Source organism: Dioscorea cayenensis, chromosome 7 (genome assembly GCF_009730915.1).
Source record: "Dioscorea cayenensis subsp. rotundata cultivar TDr96_F1 chromosome 7, TDr96_F1_v2_PseudoChromosome.rev07_lg8_w22 25.fasta, whole genome shotgun sequence".
NCBI classification, from domain to species: domain Eukaryota; kingdom Viridiplantae; phylum Streptophyta; class Magnoliopsida; order Dioscoreales; family Dioscoreaceae; genus Dioscorea; species Dioscorea cayenensis.
This window is the reverse complement of record NC_052477.1, coordinates 30,557,275-30,571,649: the sequence shown is the minus strand read 5'-3', so window position 1 is coordinate 30,571,649 and position 14,375 is coordinate 30,557,275. Positions and strand designations below refer to the sequence as shown.

Here is a 14,375-nt window from a genome sequence, read left to right as displayed (position 1 = left end):
TCAATTAATTTAGAAATTTATGAGAATTACTTAATTTATAATTGCACTTCAATTCAAAATCTCGCTAGACATTTATAAAATTTGAAACTATATAAAATATAAATAGTAGATATATAAAAAAATTTAAAACAAAAACCAAGATAGTTAAACTTAAGCAATAAAGGTAGGGTTACCGTTGAGTCCTAAATAGATGCCAATGAAAATTAATCGACTTATTATTTTATATAAATCTATTTGTTACATATAATTTTTATGTGATTATATGATTTAAGATAAATAAAATATATCAACTTGTAATTTTGAATTTATGGACATGTGTTTAAACATTATATTGTAATGGATGATTATTATTATTATTATTATTATTATGAAAAATTAAATTTAAATTTAACTCAGTAATTTGAATAATGGGTTAGCGGGTACCCGCTGGTATACCCGTACCTTTGCGGGTAAGGGTAAGGGTAAGGGTATGATTTTTTTTGCCCTTGAGAGTACAGGAAAAGGAAATGGTATGGGTATAGGGTAGAGGTTACGGGTAAGGGTTTTGGTATACCCTACCCGTTACCATCCCTAGAAGCCAGGGCGAGTATTTTCGATCCCACATAGACCAAGGATCGCTCCGTCGATGTCTCGAGAACCTACTCAATAGTTGAAATTTCGCTCTAAACTATACTCAAATTTATACTTGACAAAGATCCTCCAAAGAGAATGCACTTGTTAAGCATCGGATGGTCGTCCCCGCCCACCGCCAGTGGACCAATCAGCAGCCGTTATTCAAAAAAAAGTTATCTCCATCTGTGGAGAACCCGAGGTGAAGTGGTGCGCCGTGGGTCCCTCTCGTCCCCTTCGCCGTCTTTCTGTCCCGCTCGATGCCTCCCACCTAGATCCACGCGTATTGAAGTCCTCATCCCATCACCGTCCAAGTAGCGAAATCCCCACCCTGTTTCTCGTTCTCCCAGATTGATGACCAATAACGGCGCCTAACATATAAAAGAAAAACAATTGATAGCTTCCAAGAGACAATCAAAGATAGTAAAAATGTGACATATATAAAATGTGTAACTCTGATACAAAAGTATGTATACAATGGCGTATACAAACACTACGAACCAATATAGGACTCGGTATAGTCACCACTACAATAAGTATGCAACCTACTACAATCGTCGCAGGTACCAATATAAACAGCCAAACCTCTACCAATCACCTGATTACAGCTAGAGTAAATGAAGCAACTACCGAAAGGTGCAAAATCTGAAGAGGAAAACAAAATATGTCGGCGAAGAAACAAAATGTGGCTCAAACATCATAAAAGTTGGTATGATGGCGTCAACATACACAACATTACCCTCCGCCGGAACAGGGGACAACGACCGAGATAGAAGCTATATACTTTTAAAATCCCTATATTTAATAGACTCAATCATAGTGTTGAATATGCTAGAATCAGAAACAATGACTGAAGATGTTAAACCAATGATGAATATGCAAGGAGTAATAGGACTATTTGTTGTGCGAGGATAGGAGGCCATATATAGAATCGTAGAACCTCCCGTAATTCACATCGTATTTCGTGGGCTACTCCACGCATAAAAGCGGATGCAATAATTAAGACCTGAACTACGATCTTGGTACGCTATCGTCGATGAAAAAGAGAATTATTATTAACGAGGTTGGATCGACGTATATAGAAGATATGAGGAGATACGTCAAAATGTCAACCAACTATCCTATCTAGAGTTCATTCCGAGATGAAAATAGTGAACACTCCGGCAAATATTCAAATACTATAAAAAATGCATTATTATTGTATATAACATGGGACAACTCAATAAAGAGCTGTATTGAAGTAGGATTAAATTTTCACCTCGGTTTCATGTAATGAACAAAATATTAAATGTATCTAAATTCCAAGTGTGCTATTTACTACATACGTCTTCTGACGAATGAACAAAATATTAAATGTATCTAAATTCCAAGTGTGCTATTTACTACATACGTCTTCTGACGAATAGCCGTAGATAAATAATATACAATAGTATCAATACACACAAAAGCACTTCAATTATAGAAAACATATATTATTCAACAACAGCAACGCAGTGCAATACATAGTTATACAAACATACCAAAATACATAGTATACATAATTTTCAAAATACATCATAATAGTTTCGACTAAAGTGGTAAGTGGTTGGAGCTGAGTGTTTACCGAGTTCGATCTTTTTTTTTAAACTATCTTTTAACGAGTAAATTGTTTTTTAATCATCTCGGTAGTTTGGGCCAATGATATTAAAAAACACTATCTAGTCTATTGGTAGATTGGTTTTTGTTAAAATTCTTCTAGTGATTTTAGCACTTATGTGTATGTGGCTCCACCGTCATTTACTCTGCCAAAATTTATACACATCTTGAAGTGTAAATAATGGTTTTATACAAAGTTTTTATTTTTTTAGAAGTCTAACCACTCATCTTAAAAAAAAAAAATTAAAAACATTGACTTTTTTTTAATGAGATTGATATTATAAAATATTTATTATATAATAACTGAAAAAATAAAATTATATTTCTTAATTTTAATGTTATATTGATAATATAAATATTATTGTTTTTTTTCTTAATTTTTTTAATAACTAATTTATTTGTGGTCTATTCTTGATTGTTTCTCGTTTGTATTCATTTCTAACTCATGTAATTGTAACAATATTCTGAATATGGACCTCTATCTCTATATTTTTCTCTTTAGACATTATAATTTGTAACAACCTTATTATTCTAGTATGATTTATCTATTTTAATTTCAAAAAATCATCACATTTACAATAAACCAGAGATAACTTATTTCTCTCAAAAAAAAAAAAAAAGAAGCTAGAGTATTGTAACTTGTCAATGTTTATAGGAAAAAAAATTGTCTTAACTTCAATTCAAATATAAGTGTAACAAATTATTTCAATATTTACAACTTCATTAAATCATTTATCAAGTATTTGAGATAGATATAATGCAAAATGGTTTATGAAATCTCTTACTCTCTCTTATTGTTTTTATGAATAATTTTTATTTTTTTATAGATATAAAAACAATAGTGAAATTTTATTGGGGGTGTGGTGTATGGAAAAATAAGTAAGGACTATTTAATTTATTAAAAGAAAATCCAGGACTGAAAAATAATTTCAAACAATTTTCACTCCAATTAAAATATCATTAATTCAAATTTTATAAATTTACATTTTACACCCTTTATGGCTTTATCACTAATCATCCCCCAAATCTCACTAAACTTCGCGAAAAGCAACGCTAACCCGCCAATTCTCGAATTCGGCGCTATTCTTCGCTCTCGATCTGAAGATGCTCTCATCGGAGTTCAAGATGCAATCCGATCATGAAATCCTTCTTCTCCATTCAGGTGATCACCATTGACTTCAATTGTTAAAAAAGTGGAAGAATTATGGTAGCATCATGATCAAAGTTGAACTTTTTTGTGTTTTCCTCCATTGTTATAGATTAAGCAAAGATTGATATTTGTTTATGAATGTTGTGATTGTGTTTTGAGTGTTACGCCATTGTCATAGACCAACTTAGTTTGCAGAACCCATGGTTGTGCTTTGTGTGTCGGTGTTCCTCCATTGGTGTAGACATACATCAAACAATTTTGCAGTGTGTTTTAGAAGTCATGGTTCTTGAAATGCTAGCTGAAAATGTTCAGTAATGTAAAGTAGAAATTTTGATTTGTGTAAGGTATAAGGTATGTCTTGATCTTGTGTTTGTAACTCGAACATTGATTCAGGGGATCATCAAGAATACTGTAACTGAAGCAGGTGAAACTCAAGCAATTTGAAAAAAGAATGGTGAGCAGAAGTTTTTTACAGGAAATATTAGGTCATGTGCGTGGATTTCTATAAGGTACTTCCCTAAATTTTAGATTTTTCTTATTGCTGATGTGCCTGTTCACAGGAGCCTCTGACCTAAATGAATTTAATGGTCACACCTTGCATATGTCATTTCAGTGCAAGCATTGAATTTTAGTTTTTGAGTTAGAAAGTTAGATATACATGTTTTTGCTTATAATGTGCGGTGTTCATGATGGAATGGAGGAGTATGGAAGCTTATTTGAACCTTGAAGCTGAGGAGGTGGCTTTAGAACCTGATGATAGCATGAGAGATACTGGAGAGGTGTTCTTACTGTAGCAGGGATCCTTGAATTGCAAAGATGAAGTTCTTTAATTGGCAACTAACCTATGAGAAGAATTTCAGTTGGCTGCTAAATTGCTCTGGATTATTGTGCAGATGTTGACTGAGGCGGGGTTATGAAGGCTCGAGAATGGGAAGAAACCCTTAGGTTTGATTATGCACATGAGAGAGATGATTTGGTCTCCCTTATAAAATATGCGCTTTGGATTGTGCTAACACATTAGTGGCTGAATACAAAGAGTTAACTGACAAAGTAGTTCAGTACTTGGCCTGCTACTTAACTGTCTGTCAGAGTAGGTTTACCCTGGCTGCTAAGCTTCATTCCGAGGATAGGCGGATTGGTGACGCTGAATATGATTTGTTTTTCTGAAGCCAGCAGTAGTTTCAGTCGATGAGTGCATACACCAGAAGGTAACCTCCATCAATCAGCACCCTTTTTATCAATCCTCTATTTAATTTATTTCTGTTGAGTTCTGTCTTGTAATTGCAGAATTGATTCTCTTCAATTTTATTGAATTTAGTTTTGATTTCTGCTTTAAACTTGTAAGAAACTGACACTTTTGTTTTTCCAATTAACTGTAAAACAGTGTACATTAAAGAAATAGGATGGACAATTTGCCATCTGGGCTTTTTATACCTTGTGAGAATCTTATTACAAACTTGTTATAGTTAGGTATTTTCTTAAATCTGCAAAGGAGCATATTCCATTATCCACAGCGCAGTTACTATTTCCATTGCCTCCTTTTGCTGATTATTTGGTGCCAATGGACAATCCTAACCAGTGTGAATGAAATTTTTGAACCTTATCTCCGTACTTCATGAATTTTTGCAGATATCCCTCAAGACCTATTTGTGTTGTTAGTTGCACATGATATTTTGCGTTAAATTGCCCACCATTAGCAGCAACACAGGTAAGACGATATATTGCTGGCTTACATTTGGGCTTGCTAGTCCATTGCTTCCTGTGCCTGTTGATTATTCTAGTTGATCCACACCGTTCTCTCTAAATCCCAAGTGGATTGGTACATCAATTTTTGTGTAATATTATTATTTGATGTAATACTAAACTATTTTGGTTGCATACCTTTTGTAAAAAAGCACTATAATTTTTTATTTTTTATTTATCTTTATTTTTTGGTGTCATTAAGCATAACTTGAGCTTAAAGCCCATGATATGAGACCACAGAAAAGGATGGAAAAATTCGTGCTGGAAGGTATACTCAGGTTTCTTTTCCCTACTTTTTACTTTTTATTTTGTTGAACCACGGCCCTTCACAATACATAACCAGAAAAGCTTTTTTCCCCTTTGCCTCCACTGTCTCCACAAATTTAAAAATGTTTAAAATTTTCACATGTGATGCTTGTGTAGTTTTTGGTCTTTTTCATCTTTTAGATTTCTTTCCTTTTTTCACTTTTTTGAGAAAACGTTGACAAGCCATTTTGACACTGACATGCCTTGAACCCTCAACCACTTATTACTTTATTAGGAGGCAAGTGCCACAAACTCTTCATTGTTGGGATGGCTTTAGATTTCTTTCTTATTTCTTGCAAAATATCTGACTTTTGCAGCCTTGGAGAGGAGATAGGACTTGTGAATCATTGCATGTCTCTGATTGAAAGTGCTTAGCACTATCTTAGATCCATATTGATAGCTCTTGTAATGATGGGGGAGGCAGAGATAACTGAATTGCTGCAAAGTGTAGGCAAATCCTTTGAATTATCTCAACAGGCAGCTGAGAAACTTATTGAAGATACCATGACCACAAATACCATAGTTGAAATTTTGCATGCATTGGGGCATTACTAAATTTTGCGAGGATTGGCTGTTTCTTAATTACTTTCATGGAAATCCAAAAGTTCAACTTGATTTTTAAGGTATAGTTAAATTTATTTGATGCATCAAACTCATAGTTGATATAAATTTGCAATCATTGTTTCTATTCACTCTTGCTAAGATTAATTATGTGCCTTTCCTTTTGTTCCTCTTGCTCATCAGTTTCAGCGGCCTTGTTTGGTGTTTATGGTTTGCTGAAATCTATTATTGGCCAATAACTTTGTGTTGACTTAAGTAATGATAATTCTTTAGTGCTTTACAGTAATATTACTTATAAAAGATTCCAGGTGGTTGCATGTGAATGACATCTAGCATGACCTAGAAACCTGATTAAGAGGAAATCAAATGTCAGATCTGCTCAACCTATTAATTTATTTATCAACTATGAGCTTTGTTTACTGTGGTTGTGTAAAATCTCGTTTCATGTTTTAACTGTGGCTCATAGAACTTCTTTATTTTGCCAATAAAGAGGTGAATCATTGATAGACACAGCTGCCATTAATACTACTATAAAACTATGACAACAATGAATGTGAATCCCCAGGATAAAATCCATCAAATGGATCTTTGTATGGCTATGTTTGTCCCCACTTGGATGCCTCTACGAAATAAGGACCTCACACTAGATTTATCATTACTCCGCATACAAAGGCTACATTGGTTAGACTGGAACATTTGTGTAATCACACTCTCATTTCATGTGCAGGGGGTTGATCCTTAATGGCGTATCAGATGAAGTAGGTTTGGTTTAACCCTGGTATGCTTCACTTTTTCTTCCTAATTTCAATTATGAGAATATGAGGTGTGACAAATTCAAGCTAATAGTTGATGTTGCTTCCATTTTTGCAATTGCTGTGTAGAACAGGACTGAAAGTTTAATAAAGTCTCTCTTCCTTCTATCAGTTCATGTGGATCAACCCCACACCTAACAAAGCAAGCACTTAATACTTTGCTTTTATAATGGTAGGTATGCTTTGTTATCTTGCTCAAACCTTTGCATTTACTCCAACCACCATATGAAATTGCAGAACCTTTGACTTCTTGCTCTATTTTTTTTTAATTTTTTTGTTCTTTTACTTATTCACAGTAAAAGATGGTTGCAATCCAATCTGCATAATTAAATATAGCAATCTTAAAGTTCTGCTTATTTTTATTGATTTGATTCTTTTTTTCTTTCACAAGAAAAGTTTACGGCAGATTTTCAATATTAATTTTCACCATATGGACACATATTATGGTGTCCACTGATGTGTTTATGACAATAAGCACTTCACTTTGAAGTGCTTTTACAAGACTTAAAGTTTGTCAAAGTAGCTTGTTAGAGAGATGCAAACTTCTTCACCTTATCGACAATCCTGTAAATTCTGACAGTACATATTAGCAATAAAGTTAGGAACATGAATGAAAGACACTAGGAGGAAATTTAGGTGCTTGGTGGGGTTCATTTTGACAGGAGACTGATTCAATAGCATGTGCATGGTTTTGGGCCTATCCTGTATCAGTTTAATCAATATTTAAGTTTGATGTATACTTGCAAAATTTGCATTCTTAATTTATCTTTAAATTAGATTTGTCAGCTTATGAAATGAATTAGGATTAGTGGGTTCGATAAGATCTTATTGTGCACAAATCTCAATACATTATGAGATCTGGTCAGTGGAAGTTTCCCCACATCAGTGAATGCAGATTCAATTGGTGATGCATCTTTGACAGGGACAATAGGACAAAACGCCTTCACTTCTTGTTGTCACTCTATACTTAATCATCCAAACAATAATTCAATGTTTTTTAAACTGCAAATAGAATATGCCTATTTGTGGATTTAAATTAGACAGATACATGCTCGGCAAGCAAGAGAATTGGCATTTTAATTTAAGGCTGAGGGTTTGGTGTGTAGCTTATCCAAATTTATCAAAAAAGAATTGGCAAGATATTTTTGGAAACTTAGTACATTGATTGGAAGTGAATGGTTTGGGTGAAGTCCGGCAAGTGCAGTTAGTATTAAAAAATATATAGTTTATTTTTTAATTATAAAATTATGTTTATAGCCAATCAGTTTTTAATCCAGCAACATTAGCTCCAGTACAAAGAGTGTTAGTATGAAAATTTTATTACATAAGTTCGACACCTGCTGCATCCATCCGATGGTGATAATGAGTCTCAGGTTGTGACATGTAGGTTTGTAACACAAATTTTGTGTTGTCCGGTGAGAACACGCGGTTGAATGTTTAATATTTGGTTACATGCACGCCTTTGACTAACATGCGCACATCACTTTTGTTATATATATAAGGATTCACTTTTCTTGTTTGTAGGCTTATTTAAAATAATCAAAATAAAGTTTTTGGGAAGAAGGATAATTTTTACTTTTGAAACTCTATTTTTGTTTGGCTCTTTATCACAATTTAAGACTGACCTTTATATTCATATATTTTTACAATATATATGTTTATAAAGATTCACTTTTCCTGTTTGTAGGCTTATTTAAAATAATCAAAATTAAGTATTTTTTACAAAGGATAGTTTTGACTAAATTCTATTTTTATTTGGTTTTTTAATCACAATGGAATATACACAATGACCTTTATATTAATATATGTTTACAATTTGGCGCATGTCGTTTTTATCAAATTATTTAGATTTTTTTAAATCATTTTATGAATATCTGTTATTATCTCACCATCTGACCATAATAAAGACTGCAAGGAAAATTAGATCAATGAAGTTATATCTTGTAGAATTGTATTGTTTTAATTATTCTGATTTAATTGAATGGCTGTTGCATTATGACTAAATTTATTAAGCAATTGACTGCTTTAACATGTCCAATCTGTTGATCCATCTGTTTTTTCAGCAACATAATTTTTAAATAAAAAATGTATTTATTTTATTCTATCTTGTTTTCCAACAAATTGAATGCATAACTTTAGCATCATTTTCAAGTAGTGCCAACTAGGCGGCATTGGATGAAACTCTTTAATCATAGTTTGAAGGCATTGGAGCTATTTTATTGACCAGCATTAAAGAGAGTGATACTGATAATTGAGGATGATACAGCCATACAGGGGAGTGGGTGGTTGGACAAGTACATGCTATTTTTCGTAAAATAAATAAATAAATAAATAAATTATATTTAAAGCGTAATGAAAAGACAATTGGCATTTGTTACAACTAAGTACAAATCTAGTTTTGTTTATTTGACAGAAACATGCTCTTTTGCTTACTAGTCATGTATGAACTGCTTGAACTCTGCTTTCCGGCCAGAAACAAATAATTTGCTTTTTGTTTTTTTTATTTATATATATATATATATTTAAATAATTAAGTGCCATAACCATTCTTTCTCAATTTTTGGATTGAGTTGGGAGGGATTTGAACAGTTAACTTGTAGCTTGACATGAGAATAAAATACTAATTCTCCTTTCTGTGGAGTCATTGTTTATTAAATTGTAAGTGTGTGCATTTTTGTATATATATATATATATATGAAAAATTGTGCAAATCATAGTTAATTAGTAAGACATTTAAATCTTATATGGGAGGTTGCGAGTTTAATTACTTTCCAATGCATAGTTTAGGTAGAATAATAAAAAATGTGTAGGGTGACCGTCCACATTGTCACACACTAAAAAAAATGTATGTTTGAAATATTTAATTGATTATTTTTTTAAAAAAATTTAATACTATACATAACATATACATTTTACCACCTCATTGCAACTGACTCCATAACCTTTACTTTTGCCCTCACAAACCAAGAAACTATCAACCTTTCAACGCTTAATACAACAGTACAATACCCACTCTCTCACTTTCTTTTCTTTATAAGGACTACTACATGCCTTGGTGAATACTGACTACCAGGCACTTTGTGAAAGAGAGACACAGAGAGTGAGATGGTGGGAATTTTCTCTTTGATCACTGGTTTGCCGGGGCCGAGTGGGTTTGGATCAGCTTCTACTGCCGAGCAGGTAACTGAGGGCATTGATGCCTCCAACCTCACAGCCATCATCACTGGTACACTACTCTTCTTACTTTTCTTTTTTTGGTTTTTTTTTTGGTTCATGTTAAGCTTTGGTTTCATGTTTTCTGATTCATTTTCGTGTTTTTTATTTTTCTTTTGTTTACTCATTTGCTCTTCTTTCACTTTCTACATGTTTTATAGATTCAATTCCTGCTAAATTTTCTTTCTATGTGAGAACAATGATGAAGTTCAGTGATTGCTCTGTTCTTGCTATCACCTTTCTCTTAGGATTTATTTGTTATTGTTTTCTATTCACATTTTACGAATCTTTTGTGAGGGCATTGATGCCTCCAACCTCACTGCTATCATCACGGGTACACTACTCTTTTTACTTTGTTTTTTTTTGGGTTCCTGTTGAGCTCTGGTATCATGTTTTCTGATTCATTTTCATGTTTTTTTTTTCTTTGGTTTACTCATTTGCTCTTCTTTCACTTTCTACATGTTTTCTAGATTCAATCCCAGCTAAATTTTCTTTCTTTGTGAAAACGATGATGAAGTTCAGTGATTGCTCTGTTCTTGCTATCGCCTTTCTCTTATGATTCATTTGCTACTGTTTTTTATTCACATTTTATGAATCTTTTACTGCACCAGTGTCACGGTGTCCTTTTCTTTTTCTGGAAATAATTTCTTATCAGTAAACTGTAAACCAGTAGTTTTTTTTTTACCTGAATGATGATAATAATGAGTGTCTTGAATTTCACTGGTTTAATGGTCCCCTACGACTGCAAGAATCAATACTAGAAGTTTTAACTGGTTTATCAAAGAAGAAGAAAAGATTTGTAATTGTAATAGAAAATCAAAGGTGGTGATTTGTCATCTTGATGCAGGAGGAGCAAGTGGAATTGGTGCAGAGACAGCGAGAGTTTTGGCATTGCGTGGAGCTCATGTTATTATAGCCGCAAGGAACATGGATGCTGCTAATGAAGCCAAGAACTTAATTCTTGAAAGTAATCCCACGGCTCGCATCGATCTATTGAAACTTGATCTTTGCTCATTGAAGTCTGTCCGTGCATTCGCCAACAGTTTCATTGCGATGAATCTTCCCCTCAACATCTTGATGTAAATCCTGCTGTTGCTTGATGTTATTTTCTAAGTCTTTCTTGTGACTGTCTTCTGATTCATTTGTTCTTCAGAAACAATGCCGGTGTTATGTTCTGCCCTTATCAACTTTCAGAGGATGGAATTGAGATGCATTTCGCCACAAATCATCTCGGTGAGCCCATCTTATTATCAAGATCCTGAGAAGCAACATAAGAAATTTGAGTTTTGAATGAACAACTTGTTTTCTAAAGATTTATAGATATGCTCTGCTCTATTCTTATTATCAGGACATTTTTTGCTGACGAACCTTCTCCTGGACAAAATGAAAAGCACAGCAAAAGCCACAGGGATCGAGGGACGAATTGTAAATCTATCATCTATTGCACACCTTCATACTTATGAAGAAGGAATACGATTTGATAAACTCAATGAACAAGATGGGTACGTTAATAATAAATCAATTTACTTTTCAGTTATTCAACATGAACTTAACGTCTTGGTTCTTGATATCATGCATGATTTCAACAGATATTCTGATAAGAAGGCATATGGACAATCTAAATTGGCAAACATATTGCATGCAAGTGAGCTGTCAAGACGTCTACAGGTACTTATCTTTGTAAATCTATATTAAAATGGTAACAATACAAAATAAAATAACTAATTAAGTCACACAAAAAATAAAAAAACTAGATATTTAACTTTTTTGACCAAACTTTTAACCTTGCAGATCTATTTGTCCTAGTATTATAGATCAAAATTTACAGAATCTAACATAATGCCATGCAGGAAGATGGTGCAAATATCACTGTGAATTCTGTCCATCCAGGGCTGATTATGACCAACCTGATGAGACATTCTATGAATCTTATGAGTACATGCTCTTCACTATGTTCTTCAACTTCAAAATATTCATTGTGGAGTTTACATGAGTTTCAAACTGGATTTTCCTTGCAGGGATTCTGATGGTGTTCACTTACCTCTTTTGGAAGAATGTGCCTCAGGTACGGCAACAGGGATTGATCTCACTGTATACTTTTATAGATAGCAATGAAATAGTTAATAGCATATTACTGAAAGATCGAACTAAAATGCAAAGAGATTGACAGTGATGCTCATCTAATTGAAAATGAATACCATATGTTTGCAGGGAGCATCCACTACATGCTATGTTGCACTGCATCCAAGCCTCAAGGGTGTGACAGGAAAATACTTGCTTGATTGCAATTTGATGGCACCGAGTCGTGTTGCTCGAGACAAAATTTTAGCGAAAAAACTGTGGGACTTCAGCGAGAAGCTGGTTCAATTAACTCGGTGAAAATCTAATTAATATTAGGCTGTGAAGTTTCTATAGAACATAAGCATTGCTTGCTGATATGAATTGTATTACGCATTTCAGTTTTCCGCTCTATGTTGGCTACCATATTTCAGCGAGTTTATGTTGCAAAAATATTTCTCCCAAAGTTGCATCTGATTGATTATGGCATAACACTGTTTGTAACTTTTGACAATCACTTGCAATTAAAGATTGTTAGCATGAAATGAAAACTCAGCACATGTGTTTGATCCAGACATTCAAGTACATTTATTAAGTTGAAGAAAAGAAGCACATAGCCATAGGAAGGTAACCTGTAACCATTCCCACAAATTCAACTAATATGACCATAAAAATACATCATAGACTCAAGTTAGAGCAATGAAAATACCACTAGTAGTGGTCAAAAGGGATCAGCTTTACATTAGCATTATTAGTACCAAGGGACAAGTTAACCATTTGAAAAGGGAAGAAAAGGTTGTGGCCTTGTTGGTTTTTTTTTTTTATCTTTCATCTAAATTCATTTCTATTTCACATGCATATATAGAACAATATCTCTTAGAAGACATGCCGTGCAATGGAAATATGCAACCTAAAGAACCAGAGGTATGATGAAGATTACTATATATATAAACTCAATCAAAATCAAGCAGCACAACCGAAACCTTAGTTTAGTATTTTACTGAACAAAGTGATGCAATGTGCCAACAAACAAAACAGCAAATGCAGAGGAAGCAGGCTTTAGAGAAAAACTTCATTAGAGATTTTAGCATCTTGTTTCATAACAAATCAAATAGCAACCAGAGCATGAATTCTGTCTAATTTCGACAATTACTAGTAAATCATCATCAAGTGACAAACCAGCCAGAATACATCAATCAAATTTAAATATGACAAAAAGTTCAAAAAAGTCACATATATCTCTCAATCTCCAAAACAACATATTCAAACTTTATAAAAAGAGGTACCTTTAATACATCTCCTTCTATCTGCGCCAAATTTGCTCTAGTTTGAATTTGATGCAACAAGGTAACATAAACTACATGAGTAATCAAGTAATCAACAAAGATTCAAACCATAAATCAACACGCGAATCAAAGCATAGTTCTATCCTCACATTAATCCATGTGATACCATTTTATAAACTACCCACAAACCAGATAAGAATGGTAACCCAAAACCAACAATAACCAACCATTCACCAACTCACGTAAATAAAACAATAACGAAAAGGAGACACTTTTAAGCAAAAAGACATCATCTTTCAACCCAAAGCTTAGTTATATTACACAAGATAAAAAGGGCAACACCAACGAAACAAAACACTAGAGAAATCGGATAATTCAAGAGCTAGTAAACTTCGTCACCGCCTTAGTCCCTTCAGAAACCGCATGCTTCGCAAGCTCACCAGGAAGAACAAGACGCACCGAAGTCTGGATCTCCCGAGACGTAATGGTAGGCTTCTTGTTATAGCGAGCAAGACGAGCAGCCTCCTGAGCGAGCTTCTCAAAGATATCATTGATGAAGGAGTTCATGATCCCCATGGCTTTGCTAGAGATCCCAATGTCAGGATGGACTTGCTTGAGGACCTTGAAGATGTAGATCTTGTAGGTTTCAATCCCCTTCTTGGCCTTCTTCTTCTTCTTGTCACCAGAGGAGGCGTCCTTCGACGGGAGGCGCTTCTCGGCCTTGGGTTTCTTCTCGGCAGGAGCTTTCTCGGCCACGGTCTTCTTCTCCTTCTCCTCTGAAGGCTTCTTCTCGGCGGGCTTCTTCTCTGCGGGTTTCGGCGCCATTGTTATCGTGAATGAATTGAGAATGAAGCGCTTTCAAGTTGTGGGATTGAATGAGGGTTTTGGTCCCTTATTTATAGTAGTTAGAAATCGATTCTGATTGGATCTTGAAAATTTCTAGGATTGATGACATGGCTAATGTTTTGAGAAATCAGACGGTTTGGATGATGACTAGAGGTG

General features: G+C 34.0%; 2 protein-coding genes across 7 annotated transcripts; one reads left to right on the top strand and one right to left on the bottom strand.

The window, feature by feature from the left end:
- The first annotated feature begins 3,282 nt into the window (after positions 1-3,282).
- LOC120265387 (short-chain dehydrogenase TIC 32 B, chloroplastic-like) lies at positions 3,283-12,660 on the top strand. Of its 6 annotated transcripts, none has more exons than XM_039273262.1 (12): positions 3,283-3,406; positions 3,788-4,602; positions 6,732-6,782; positions 6,891-6,988; positions 9,855-10,042; positions 10,877-11,108; positions 11,183-11,262; positions 11,378-11,531; positions 11,619-11,697; positions 11,880-11,964; positions 12,048-12,094; positions 12,241-12,660. In XM_039273262.1, exons 5-12 carry the CDS (start codon positions 9,922-9,924, stop codon positions 12,406-12,408), a joined length of 966 nt encoding a protein of 321 aa, XP_039129196.1. In that variant the 5' UTR covers positions 3,283-3,406; positions 3,788-4,602; positions 6,732-6,782; positions 6,891-6,988; positions 9,855-9,921; the 3' UTR covers positions 12,409-12,660. The 6 variants fall into 6 exon arrangements, with proteins under 6 accessions (XP_039129196.1, XP_039129195.1, XP_039129199.1 ...); XM_039273261.1 differs by having other exon boundaries at positions 6,886-6,988; XM_039273265.1 differs by lacking the exons at positions 3,283-3,406; positions 3,788-4,602 and adding an exon at positions 5,767-6,066 and having other exon boundaries at positions 6,886-6,988.
- Positions 12,661-13,515: 855 nt separating this feature from the next.
- Positions 13,516-14,240, bottom strand: LOC120265388 (histone H2B.3). Its single transcript, XM_039273266.1, has one exon. It carries the CDS (start codon positions 14,196-14,198, stop codon positions 13,749-13,751), a length of 450 nt encoding a protein of 149 aa, XP_039129200.1. The 5' UTR covers positions 14,199-14,240; the 3' UTR covers positions 13,516-13,748.
- Between the last annotated feature and the right edge of the window lie 135 nt (positions 14,241-14,375).

Excerpts from the sequence above, each read along its gene's own strand:
- LOC120265387 (XM_039273262.1), top strand. The coding sequence starts at position 9,922 with ATGGTGGGAATTTTCTCTTTGATCACTGGTTTGCCGGGGCCGAGTGGG. Across the intron at positions 10,043-10,876 it reads CCTCACAGCCATCATCACTG|GAGGAGCAAGTGGAATTGGT; the intron begins GTACACTACTCT and ends ATCTTGATGCAG. Across the intron at positions 11,109-11,182 it reads CTTCCCCTCAACATCTTGAT|AAACAATGCCGGTGTTATGT; the intron begins GTAAATCCTGCT and ends TTTGTTCTTCAG.
- LOC120265388 (XM_039273266.1), bottom strand. The coding sequence starts at position 14,198 with ATGGCGCCGAAACCCGCAGAGAAGAAGCCCGCCGAGAAGAAGCCTTCA.